Source organism: Balaenoptera borealis, assembly GCF_965194805.1.
Source record: "Balaenoptera borealis genome assembly, chromosome: 10".
NCBI lineage: Eukaryota > Metazoa > Chordata > Mammalia > Artiodactyla > Balaenopteridae > Balaenoptera > Balaenoptera borealis.
Window position 1 is genome coordinate 88,279,985 of NC_138874.1, and position 13,302 is coordinate 88,293,286.

At 40.8% G+C, this 13,302-nt stretch overlaps 1 protein-coding gene across 1 annotated transcript in view; it reads left to right on the forward strand.

Annotated features, from left to right (window-relative positions):
- Positions 1-13,302, forward strand: part of PI4K2A (phosphatidylinositol 4-kinase type 2 alpha) — a 28,195-nt gene that overhangs the window by 5,638 nt on the left and 9,255 nt on the right. Inside the window, exons 2-5 of the mRNA XM_082408135.1 lie at positions 3,109-3,309; positions 7,979-8,110; positions 8,477-8,630; positions 13,016-13,077. Of these exons, the coding sequence (XP_082264261.1) occupies positions 3,109-3,309; positions 7,979-8,110; positions 8,477-8,630; positions 13,016-13,077 (549 nt within the window). The remainder of the gene's footprint in view (positions 1-3,108; positions 3,310-7,978; positions 8,111-8,476; positions 8,631-13,015; positions 13,078-13,302) is intronic.

The window sequence follows — 13,302 nt, forward strand, 5'->3', positions numbered from 1 at the left end:
TTGTAAAAGTTACATGTAAATAAGGCTTCTCTACCTAAATAGCTAAGTCAAAGAATGCTGTTTCCATCCAACCTCCAACAGAATACAGACTTGCCTTTTTAACTCTCATTTCCTTATGACTGTACAGCAGAGATTTCCAGAGGTTGCATGATGTATGATATTGAAACAGATTGAATTTTAAAGAAGATGTGAGAATACAGTTGTCTTTTATTGAGCCAAACATTAGAGATTTGCAAAATGTAAAACAATGCCAGTCTTCTCACTAAATGTTTTTTAAAATATAGTTATTTTTCATAAAAACATGTCACTTATGTTAACATGTAGTAGGCTTATTTTTATGATTAGGTGAATTAATAAATAGTTTTAACATTTTAGTTTTAATTTCTAGTACAGCAAATATAGATTTTACCCATGTATATAAAAGCTTTTGGGGTCTTTAATAGTTTTTAAGAGTTTAAAGGGACCTTGAAACCAAAAAGTTTGAGAACCGTCCACTTTGTGTTTACCAAACTTAAAAAAAAACCCTGTTTATTATGCGTTATTTTTGCATATTTCACTGCATAGTATGAGTGATGTGCTTGAACTGTGTTAGATTTTAGCACAGCATAGTACCCTCCTCTGTGGGGCTGCCGCATAGATACAGGAAACCCTTTGGGTTCCAGGTTTCAGTAACTGGTTGTGGGTCTGGCACCAGCCAGTGAGTGGCCCCTTGCTTCCTTGTGCAGTGCTGTTTTTATCCCCAAGTTCATGGATTGCTGCTGCTTGAGCTACCTGCACCTTAACTCCTTTATTAAAAGGGGTTTTAGTAAGTGGGTGTTAAGGGAGGGTGTTTTTAAAATATTGACGTCAAACTGAAGCTTTCTCCTAAATGTAATAAAGGAATTGAAAGTATATTAAAGAAGAGAAAGGTTGGTGAAACAAATTAGGCAGTAGTTATTTTCTTTCTCAACCAAATATTGGTGGGTGGCTTTAGAGTTTGTTTTCTATGCATTAGAAGAATATTCTTGAGTATTCTGTAACACAGTTGATTATGTGACGTTAACATTAGCTTTGGAAATTAGGCCAAAGGCTGCTTTATGTGTCTATCTAGGAAACCCACAGAGTGCTGCTGCACTGTCTTATAAGAACTAGGTACTGAGCAAATGTTGGCAGAATTGAATTGAACTGAGGCAACACTTAGTCCTGAAAGGCACTTGTCTCCCCTTCTGTCTGAATGTCCTTCTGTTCCTCCATCCTTCCCACCCTACCATTCCCCTGTTTGTCCATTCCAGGCATTATTATTTAATGAAACCCTTGTAATACTGAGAGAACCACGATTACTAATGCTTTTAGAGTCAACAAAATGCTTTCTGATTCTCCTTATGGTGGAAGGAAATTGAGAAGTTTGAGAGGTCAGTCTATAAAAGATGCTTGGCTGCAATGTTGGCCTTCAGGTTCTGCTTTCTTTTCTTTTCTTTTTTTTTTTTTTTTCCGGCTGCACCGTGTGGCTTTCGGGATCTTAGTTCCCCGACCAGGGATCAGATCTGTGCCCCCTGCAGTGGAAGTGCAGAGTCCTAACCACTGGATTGCCAGGGAATTCCCAAGTTCTGCTTTCTTTAAGTGGAAGTATTTAAGCCTCAGCCCTGTTGTTTTTCAGCCTCACTAATAGTAGGAATGTCTTGGTTTCCCTTTCACTGGGGACCAGCTTGCAGAACTCCACATTATGCCTCAGTTGAAGTGACTGGTGGGTTCTGGGATGGGCCTCAAGTTGTACTGTGGTTTCACTGCCCAGGTTCCAGAGAGTTACAGTGGAGTCATCAGTTATTCTCTGTATGGTAAGCCACTTACTACTGCTGCTGTGTGATTCAGAGCCCAGGGTTCCAGGGGTACAGAGACAGAGGAAGATTGCTAAAATAGGCCTCTTCCTAGCCACTTTAGATAAGAATGTAATTCTGAAGACTTATAATATGAATATATGCATTTGACTTTTTCCGGTGAATAAGTAAGTTTGTTTATCGTTAAGAATAAATTGATTCTTTTGGAGGAGGAAAGTTCTGTATTTCTCTTGCCCTCTCAAATCCTTGCAAGGCTTCTTGAAGGGACTGTCCTCAAGATTGACCAGTTATTGTTTTAGACATGTGCCTAGCCAGTTCCTAATATGAGTACTTAATGCAGGCAGGTGGATTTGTGTTTTTTGCTGTGACCAGCTATTCAGGAAGTGACACCCACAGGAAAATGTCTTCTGACCTAGACTATCTTGAGTTGGCTGTGGGGTGAGGGGAGAGGGAGAGTCATATGATATAAAGATGAATCACTTGAATAGCGTATTTACTTTACTTTTCTTCCTTTGAAAGTACCAGCTTGGGGACTGGAAGGAATGACATAAATATAAAACAACCTCAGAGGGCTGACTGGCTTGGGGAAGAAACCTTCAGGAGGGAAGGCCTTAGTTTCTAGATTGCAGCAGCATCCCATATGTCCAAGGATCTTTGAGGATTAAGTTACTGTCTGCTAGAGAAGATGGATCTTAATCTTTGTGGCCTCTCATGTCCTGATTGCTTGCCTATCAGAATTACTTAAAAGAACCCCATTCTAACCAGATAGCAGATCCTTTTTCCTGCTGTGATTTTTCTCTTCCATTGCTTTCTTAGTTTGTCATTCCTAAACTTTTTTAAGGTTTGTTAACACGCGGAGGGGGTGGGTGTGGAATAGTAAGGCCAATAGAGGAAACTACCATTGATGAAAGAATTTTCTTAACCTCATTCTATAAGACCTTACTAATTTCCTTTCAGTTAATACTTTTTTGAGTCTTTCCATAATTGATGCAGAGCAACAGCATGTATGAGTGTACCTTAGAAGTTGGGGTTTGATGGTGTTAGAATCTGTTGTACCGTATATATCAGACTTGGCACCTTCTCTGGCCACAGCCCTTTCTGGCAGGTGGTCTCTCAGCTGCTCATGTGAGCTGGTGTCTTCCCCTTACAAGCTGGGGGAGAAGCCAGTGTCTAACTGTACGTAGGGATTGTCTGCCTATGCCCCCTCATTTCTTTCTAGATTCCTGCTGACCTGGTCTGTGAGCTACTTTAATCAACTTGCCTTTAACATCCTCTTTTTCTTTTGTCTCTGTAGAAAATCATTGCTGTTTTCAAACCCAAGAATGAAGAGCCATATGGGCATCTTAATCCTAAGTGGACCAAGTGGCTACAAAAGCTGTGCTGTCCCTGCTGCTTTGGCCGTGACTGCCTTGTCCTCAACCAGGGCTATCTCTCAGAGGCAGGGGCCAGCCTGGTGGACCAAAAACTGGAACTGAACATTGTACCCCGTACAAAGGTTAGTCTCCAGGAAGCCTTACTGCCTGGCCAGAGTTTTCCTGGACCTAAGCCCTGCTACGTGTTAGTGGGACTGCTAGATCCAGTGAGGGCTATTTGTGCCCTGAGTCTAGGGTTCTCAGCCCTTTTTTTTGGTGGGGGTGGTAGGTTTAAGCTCATGGTTTGATCATGTGATGAAAGCTATCCTGAGAAGGATACACATAAATTTTCTGCACACAGTTTCAGGAAGTTCACTGACCTGATGCACATGTATGGGCTCCCTGGGTCTTTGGATCCCAGGTAACCCCAAGCTGGTTAGAAACCTAGCTACTTTTGTAGCTTACTCTGTTAGATTTCTGAGCTATTCCAGGATTTAGATATAGTCTAGAATGGACTAGCTGATGTCAGCTAAGCACTAATGCAAGGTCTGCCAAGGAGGACTCTAGGATTGGCTGAGGGTTAGAGTAAAGGTCTGGCCTGAACACCTACAGGGAACTGACATGAAATTCTCCTCACCCATCTTTATGCTATGGAATTCTGGTACTTGTCTGAACATAACAAAATCGGGTTCCCAGATCTAGGCAATTCCACACTTAGAATGGATTTGTACATACCTTGTATGTGTTATAGACTTAGCTGAGGTTCTATTGAAGGGTCTGGACCATACGCGGCCCCCGCCCCCTCGCCCCTTGCAAAAACATGCTTTAATATAGAATTTATTGCATACAGTTTCAGGAAGTTTACTGACACTAGGTTAAGAACCCCTGTACTACAGGGTGTCTCATGAGACCTTCCAAGGGTTCTGAGGGGAAGAAATCTGCTGGTCAGCATATGAACATCTAAGGACACATCGTCACTCATTTAGTATGTGGCTCCCTGAGATTTAGTAATAACTTGAGGTGAAACTCTGATCTGATGCTTTAAGGCTGCAGGGGCATCTTTGTATCTCTGGGTCTTAATCCTCTTTGAAAATCTGATAAAAGCTATAAATCTTGTTCCCACAAAAAATACATATATTTGCAATTATTGCATATAATTTCAGGAGGATGGTTCATAGACAAGTTGAAGTCCACCCTTTGACCCATAGGATCTAGATTAAAAACCCCTGCTTGAGGTTTTCTTTGCCGGTTTAGATAGCAGGCTGGGGGCAAAGAGCCTGATCAGCAGACAGGAGCTTCCCTTCAAATCTGTTTTTTCTGTTTTCCCAGGGTATGTTAGAAGAAAATGTGATTGTTGTGGATGTTTAACTGTGTCTGCTCCTTTGCCACCAAACTTCAAATAAGCCAACTAATTTGTTAAGGTTGTAGAAGTCAGGGACCACTTCTTGAAATTTCCTTCTCTCATTCTCAGCACCTAGCAAAGTACTATACTTACAGTAAGCATTTCTTAAGTACCAGCTGAATCAGTGGATAGATACCAAACCATGAAAAAACAGTAACAGAGATCCCCCAACCTCAGGCCAATGGAGAGAATGTTTGATTGTAGTTCCGGGCTTGTAGCTCCCATCTGACACCTAAGTCACTGCCTGGCCTTGTGCAGCTCATTCCTTCCCTTTATACTTAGTTCTCTCTGTGTGTGTATAGTTAAACGGCACATTGAACATCTTGTATGATAATTAAAGATCCTAAGATCTCCTGCCTAACCTGAAATCCTCCTACTAGGCCCCTCCTAGACTCTAGAAATGCTTCTAAGTACTCCATGCTCATCACTGTAATTTCCTTTCTTTGCTAGGTAAATAGCAGACCACCCATGCCCTGTGCCTGTCTGCTTTGCCTGTGCTTCTCAAGTGCAGTGCCTAAGAATCAGAGGGCTTGAGTCCAAATTCTGGTGCTGCAGCTCTTTACTGGGTGACCCTTGGGCAAGTCACCCCCATATCTCCTGCCCATTCAGTCTCCTCACTATAAAAATAGGGACATAAAGAGGTCCTACTTTAGAGAGTGGCTATGAAGATTGCACAAGTTAATCCATGTTGAACATGTAGCCCAGCAGCTGGCACAGTGTAAACACTCCATACATCTTCACCTGTGGTATTTTTATGACTATTCTAATAATTAATGTCACACAATCCCTTTCTTCCATATCTCTGGGCTTTCTCTTTCCCTGTTAGAGAACTTTAATAAGGCCTGAGGATCTTTTACATCAAAAAATCAACAACAAAAACACTTGTCTTCCATGAGACTGAGATGAGACAGAACTTTGCAAGCTTAACATACATTTGTGGGACTTGTGCCTGGTGGCGCAGTGGTTAAGAATCTGCCTGCCAATGCAGGGGACACAGGTTCGAGCCCTGGTCCAGGAAGATCCCACATGCTGTGGAGCAGCTAAGCCCGTGCGCCACAACTACTGAGCCTGCGCTCTAGAGCCCGCGAGCTACAACTACTGAGCCTGTGCACCACAGCTACTGAAGCCTGCGCTCCTAGAGCCTGTGCTCCGCAGCAAGAGAAGCCGCAACAAGAGAAGCCACTGTGCTGAGAAGCCCATGCACCACAATGAAGAGTAGCCCCCGCTCACCACAACTAGAGCAAGTCCATGCACAGCAATGAAGACCCAACGCAGCCAAAAATAAATAAATGAATAATGCTAAAACAAAACAAACAAGCCAAAAAAACCCACATATATTTGCAAGCTTTACATTACAGCTGTTGGACAATAGTAAGAGGAAATCTCTCCCCTCCCTCCCTCCCCACCCTTGTGACAGGATTCTATCCAGTTGATCAGAGCATCTGTCACTATGGAAACGGGGCTCACTTGAGATGGAGCTTCAAACAGTAAGGCTGTAATTCTCACTCGATCGCTATCTCTGCTCTCTGTTCCTGCAAGGTTTCAGGTTGTGATAGTTTCATTAGTCATAGGGAAAGAGTGGTTTGTTACAAACATTGATCAAAAATAAATCTGATGGGGGGAAAGGGTGGTTTATGGCTTGAGAGCCAGTGTTTTCACCATGGAAACTGGCAAGGTAGTCTTAGGAAAGCCTTTTTTCCCCTTTATTCCTGTGCCTGTGTTTCCAGATTTGTAAGGCAGAGAGTGCTAACCTACAGTACTTTGCACATCCGTTTTAGGTACTCTGTTAAAACTGGATGGATGGATGGATGGGAGGAAGGGAATTATTTTACGCTGTCTTTGAGATTTCGGGGGCAAAATAATTAGTTATTTGTAATGAATTTTGCAAGGCTTAGAAAAAGAATTTTCTTATAAATTTGATTTTAGGTATTTATATGGTAAAACTCACTTATAGCTATCTCTGAAAGAAGCTCGTAACTCATTCATTCATTCACTTAATAAATGAGCATGTGCCAGGCACTGTGTTAGGTACTAGGGATGCTAATGTAAATAAGATGTTCTCATCCACCCCACATTTCTTTAGTCTTAAGAAACAAGTTAGAGGGCTTCCCTGGTGGCGCAGTGGTTGAGAATCTGCCTGCTAATGCAGGGGACACGGGTTCGAGCCCTGGTCTGGGAAGATCCCACATGCCACGGAGCAGCTGGGCCCGTGAGCCACAACTACTGAGCCTGCGCGTCTGGAGCCTGTGCCCCGCAACGGGAGGGGCCGCGATAGTGAGAGGCCCGCGCACCGCGATGAAGAGTGGCCCCCACTTGCCGTAACTAGAGAAAGCCCTCGCACGAACCGAAGACCCAACACAGCCAAAAATAAATAAATAAATAAATAAATAAATAAATAAAATAAAGTAGCTATAAAAAAAAAAAATTTATAAAAAAAAAAAAAAAGAAACAAGTTAGATATACAAATGGATAATCACGAGACAATGTGATAAGTGTGATAATGGACACACATATGGATTATGGATTACAGTGATATCACTGCAGTTTGACAATCAAGTGTAATATTGGTGGCCTATTAAAAATTTTTTTTGAATAGGTAATGCATGCATCTAGTGCAAAAATTAGAAGGCACAGTAGAGTAAACAAAGAAGAGTAATTCAGCCTCTCTCCCACCCCTGTCTTCCAGCCACTTGGTTTCCTTCCTCAGAGGCAGCTGTTGTTACTAGTTTCTTGTGTAATATTCTAGATACAGTCTATGTAAATATATAGCAACTCACTAAAAATTAAAACCAATTTTAATATTTGTTTAATTTTTGAATGTAAATAATTGTACATAGTACAGAATTCAACAGGAAATAAAAGAGTATAGAGTAAATTGCAATTTGTTTTTATTTGAAGAGAAAATAGGCACTGGGCCATCTTCTCCTAACCCAGGAAGTAGCTGTAGTGGTCAGGGTAATTCATGCTAGCTGCTGTAACAACCCCTGAATTGCAGTGGTTTAACACAGTAGGAGTTCTTGCTCACATCAAGACCCATGCCAGTTAGGCAGCTCTCCTAGATCCCATGTCACTCCAGGTAGCGGCAAGAGATCTAGGATCCTTCCATGATGTGGTTTTGCCTTCTCAGAGCCCTTCATTTCCAGCTGCACAGATTGGGGAACGTGAACTAAAGATCATGGGAGATTTTAGGGGCCAGGCCTGGAAGTAACGGGCATACATCACTTTGTCAACATTCTGTTGACCTGAACTAGTCATATACTCTATCCTGGCAGCTAGAAAGGCTGAGAAATGCATTCCTTCTACGTGCGGAAGAGGAACAGTATTGGTGAGCATCTAGCTATTCTCTGCCATAGTGGTATAGTTCCTTAAATTTGACTTTAACCTAGGTGTCTCTTCTGTTTCCACTGTAGGTAGTATACCTGGCCAGTGAGACCTTCAACTATAGTGCCATTGACCGAGTGAAGTCCAGGGGCAAGCGGCTTGCGCTGGAAAAAGTGCCAAAAGTTGGGCAGCGGTTTAACCGCATCGGGCTACCGCCAAAGGTATAGACTGCGCCTCGGTGGCTTACCAAAGGTGATGATTTATAGTGGCATAATCATCCAAGTGATGAAGCAATGTGTCTACAGACTTACCTATGGACACTTGAATAGCCTGCCCGGAGGCTTCTGTCTTGCTCATTTCTGTTAAGGGCCTAAGGTTTGAGGAATAATTCTCTAAAGAGACCCTAACTTTCTCACTTTACTCCTCTGGACCATTTAGCTGGGCTTCCTGAATTTGGATGAGCAATTACTGTCACAACCCTTTCCTGATATAAACTCCACAGGGCCTTAGTGGGTACCTGGCTTACTCCTGGGATCTTTGCACTTGGGCTGTAGGGAAATACCTTTATTCTTCCTTTTTGGTTGCAGGTTGGTTCATTCCAGCTCTTTGTTGAAGGGTACAAAGATGCAGACTACTGGCTACGTCGTTTTGAAGCAGAACCTCTCCCTGAGAACACTAACCGGCAACTACTGCTGCAGTTTGAACGGTTGGTGGTGCTGGATTACATCATCCGCAACACTGGTGAGCAGCTGTGGGTGGTCCTGTGCCCTGTGCCAGACTGTGATGAGGCACGGGGGAGACCTGGAGGCTTGCAGAGCTTAGTATCAGAGTACCCTATCAGGATGAGTTTAGTCTAATACATAAGGGTTATGCACATTTGGAGAGGGTCTTGAAAATACTTTTCCTAGACAAGCCTTGTTCAGGCACATCATGTGTAGTTATCAGAAGTGGTGAGTATTTACGTTTTATCTTTGCCTCTTTCCCGGTCCCAGACAGAAGACACTTTGGCTCTTCCAAAGCAACGCGAAGAGTCCTCTTATCCTTGATCTCTAGTCATTCATGGTAGCCCGGCCTATCACAGGACAGTTTTGTCTTTAAATACCTCATCTAAGTGGACTTATACAGCATTTTCATTCTCTGACTGGCTTATTCACTTAGCATAATGTCCTCAAAGTTCATTCATATTGTAGGCTGTGTCAGAATTTCTTTCCTTTTTAAGGCTGAATAGTAGTCCATTGTGTCTATATACCACATTTCACTCATCCATTAATCTGTCTACAGAAACTTGCTTCATGGTTGCTTCCACGTTTTAGCTATTGTGAATAATTCTGCTATGAACGTGGGTGTACAAATATCTTTGAAACCCTGCTTTCTGTTCTTTTGAGTGTATACCCAGAAGTGGAATTGCTGTATCATATGGTAATTCTATGTTGAGAATTTTTTTAGGAACCGCCATACTGTTTTCCATAGCAGGTGCACCATTTTACATTCCCATCAGCAGTGCACAAGAGTTCCAATTTGTCCACATCTTCACCATCACTTGTTATTTTCTGTTTTTTTGATAGTAGCCATCCTAATAGGTATGAGGTGGTATCTCATTGTAGTTTTGATTTGCATTTCCCTAATGATAGTGATCTTGAACATCTTTTCATGTGCTTTTTGGCCATTTGCATTTCTTCTTCGGAGAAATGTCTGTTCAAGTCCTTTGCCCATCTTTGAATTGGGTTGTTTTATTTTTGTTGAGTTGTAGGAGTTCTTTATATATTTTGGATATTAATCCCTTATCAGATACATGACTTGCAACTATTTCCTCCCATTCTGTGGGTTGCCTTTTTATTCTGTTGATAGTGTCTTTTGATGCAATTAATTTAAAATTTTTCATGAAGTATTTTTTTTCCTTTTTTTAATCTATACCTTTCGTGTCATATCTAAGAAATCACTGCCAAATCCAATGTCGTGAAGCTTTGCCCTATGTTTTCTTCTATGAATTTTATAGTTTTAGGTCTTAGATTTAGGTCATGGATCCATTTTGAGTTAAGTTTTGTTTATGATGTTAGGTAAGGATCCAACTTCATTCTTGTATATGTAGATATCCAGTTTTCCCAGCACCATTTGTTGAAAACACAGTCTTTTCCCTATTGAATGGTCTTCCTACCCTTGTCAAAAATTGTTTGATCATAAATGCAAAGGTTTATTTCTAGAGTCTCTATTCTAGTCCATTGGTCTGTCTTTATGCCAGTACCACACTGTTTTGATTACTATAGCTTCGTAGTAAGTTTTGTAGTAAGTTTGAAAGTTTTGGAGGAAATGTGAATCCTCCAACTTTGTTCCTTTTCTGGATTGTTTTGGCTATTCGGGGTCCCTTGAGATTCAATATGAATTTTAGGGTGAGTTTTTCTATTTCTGCAAAAAAGATCATTGGGATTTTTATAGACTTGAGTTAAATTTCTAGGTTGCTTCACTTCAAGTAGTATTGATATCTTAACAATATTAAGTCTTCCATTCTATGAACATGGGGTGTCTTTCCATTTATTTATGTCTTCTTTAATTTCTTTCAGCAATGTTTTGTAGTGTTCATTATGCAAGTCTTTCACCTCCTTGGTAAACTAATTTCTAAGTATTTTATTCTTTTTGATGCTATTGTAAATGGATTTCTTTCTTTCTTTTTTAAAAATATTTATTTATTTGGCTGCTCTGGGTCTTAGTTGTGGCACATGGGATCTTTGTTGCTCTTAGTTGTGGCACATGGGATCTTTGTTGCGGCATGTGGGATCTTTTAGTTGCAGCGTGCAGGATCTAGTTCCCTGACCAGAGATCGAACCTGGGCCCCCTGCGTTGGGAGCACAGAGTCTTTTTTTTCTTTTTTTGTTTTTGGCTGCATTGGGTCTTCATTGCTGCACACAGGCTTTCTCTAGTTGCGGCGAGTGGGGGCTATTCTTCATTGCGGTATGCGTCCTTTTCCTTGCAGCAGCTCCTCTTGTTGCGGAGCACAGGCTCTAGGCATGCAGGCTTCAGTAGTTGCGGTGCGTGGGCTTGGTAGTTGTGGCTCGCAGGCTCTAGAGCGCAGGCTCAGTAGTTGTGGCGCACGGGCTTAGTTGCTCTGTGGCATGTGGGATCTTCCCGGACCAGGACTTGAACCTGTGTTCCCTGCATTGGCAGGTGGATTCTTAACCACTGCGCTACCAGGGAAGTCCCTGGATTTGTTTCTTAATTTCCTTTTTTGGATTGTTCATTGTTATTGAATAGAAATGCAACTGATTTTTGCGGTCTACTTGGTATCCTGATACTTTTGCTGAGTTTATTTATTGGTTCTAACAGTTTTTTGTGGAATCTTTAGGGTTTTCTACATATAAGATCATATCATCTACAAACAGATAATTTTACCTTTTTATTTCCGGTTTGGATGCCTTTTATTTCTTTTTCTTGCATAATGCTCTGGTTTTTCAGTACTATGTTGAATAGAAATGGTAAAAGTGGGCATTTTTGCTTTGTTCAGGATCTTAGAAGAAGAGCTTTTGGTCTTTTCACCACTGAGTATGATGTTTGCTGTGGGTTTTTCATGTATGACTTTTATTATTTTGAGGTACTAGTCTGCTGGTGATTAATTTCCTATTTTTGTTTGTCTGAAAATATCTTTATTTCACCTTCATTTTTGAGGAATATTTTTGCTGGGTATAGAATTTGGGATTGGCAATTATTTTCTTCTAGCAGTATTTAAAAAACATTCCGTTATCTTCTTGCTCCCATGGTTTCTGTGGAGAAGTAAGTCGTCCATATTATTGTTGCCTTTTCGAATGTAATCTGTCTTTTTCTCTAGATTCTTTTGAGATTTACTCTGTGTTTGGTTTTCAACATTTTTACCGTGATATACCTAGGTATATTTTCCTTTGTATATACAGGCTTCCTTGAATCTATAGTTTGATATGTTTTGTCACTTTTGGAAAATTCTCAGCTATTGTCTCTTTAAATATTACTTCTGCCCATTTTTCTCTCTGTTCCTTCTGGGACTCCAAATTATATGTTGTTAGATATACATTCATGTATATATCTTTTTTTCCTGGGTGCTTTATTCTGGTTTATTTCTTGTGGTCTGTCTTTCAAATCACTACTTTCTTTAGCACAATCTGCTATTAAACTTATCTATTGAGTTCTTAATTTTGGTAACTGTATTTTTAATATTTTGAATTTTTGATTCTTTTTATAGATTCCTGTTTTCTGCTGATGTTCTTAATCTTGCCTTTTATCTTCTTAAACATATTAATGATTTTACCTTGAACATTTCAGAGTCTATATGTTCATTATTTGGGGCCCCTGTAGATTTGTTTTAATTTTCTTTTGTTTTTCTTGTTTTTATTTGTGTCATGTTGTCTCTTTGTATACCTCGTTATTTTTAATTGTCAGATATCGTATATCAGAAATTATAGAAACATTTGGAGGCCTAGGATGTTGGTATAAATCTTGTCTGGAAGGAGATGTTTGCTTTTGGCAAGCAGCTAGGGTCATCAGCAACCCAGGATCACTTTAACTTCAGGTATTGTGGGGAAATTCTGCTTACTTCCAGGGTTGTAGCCTTTCAGGTTTCAACCAAAAACATGGATGATTTACCAGGGTTCCCCCACCTTATCCGTCACCAGGCTACAACTTTGTCTCCCTAGGTCCCCAGCGCTATTAGAACACTGCTCTACCTCTAGCCACCTCGTAGCCACCTCTTCCCAAATCAGCAGGTGCTGTAAGAGAAAAGAAGTCACGAATGCTGGACTCCCCTCTCTGGATTACCTTTTTCTCCCAGATCATGACACTTTAACTCTTAAGGGTCTTGTAAAATCTCCAGTGCCTTCAAGAGATTTAAAAATATTTTATCCAGGGACTTCCCTGGCGGTCCAGTGGTTAAGACCACGCTTCTACTGCAGGGGGAGTGGGTTCAATCCCTGGTCAGGGAACTTAAGATCCCGTGCGGTGTGGCCAATAAATAAATAAATAAATAAGAATAAAAATATTTTATCTGTTTTTTGTAGTTGTTCTTAGTAGGATGATTGGTCCCCAAGTGTCCAGAATATCTAGTTCATCATTGCTGAAAGTGAAAATCACCCCAGTTTTTTCTACTAACTTCATATTTCTGTTCACAGATCGAGGCAATGACAACTGGCTGATTAAATATGACTGTCCAATGGATAGTGCTAGCTCTCGGGTAAGCGGTTGATCTATATCTTGAAGGAGAGGATGAGGTGTAGTATATGCATAATATGAAAGCATGTAGTGGGGTGATATTTAGGTCACATAAGTTCAGAGGAATCAGGATAGCACATGTCTTTAAAATTGATAGGTTAATATTTGGAAGAGCTTTTCTCAATTTGTTTTTTAAGGAATATCCTGCTAATGATAGGGATAGAATGAAGAAAAGTACAAATAAGTT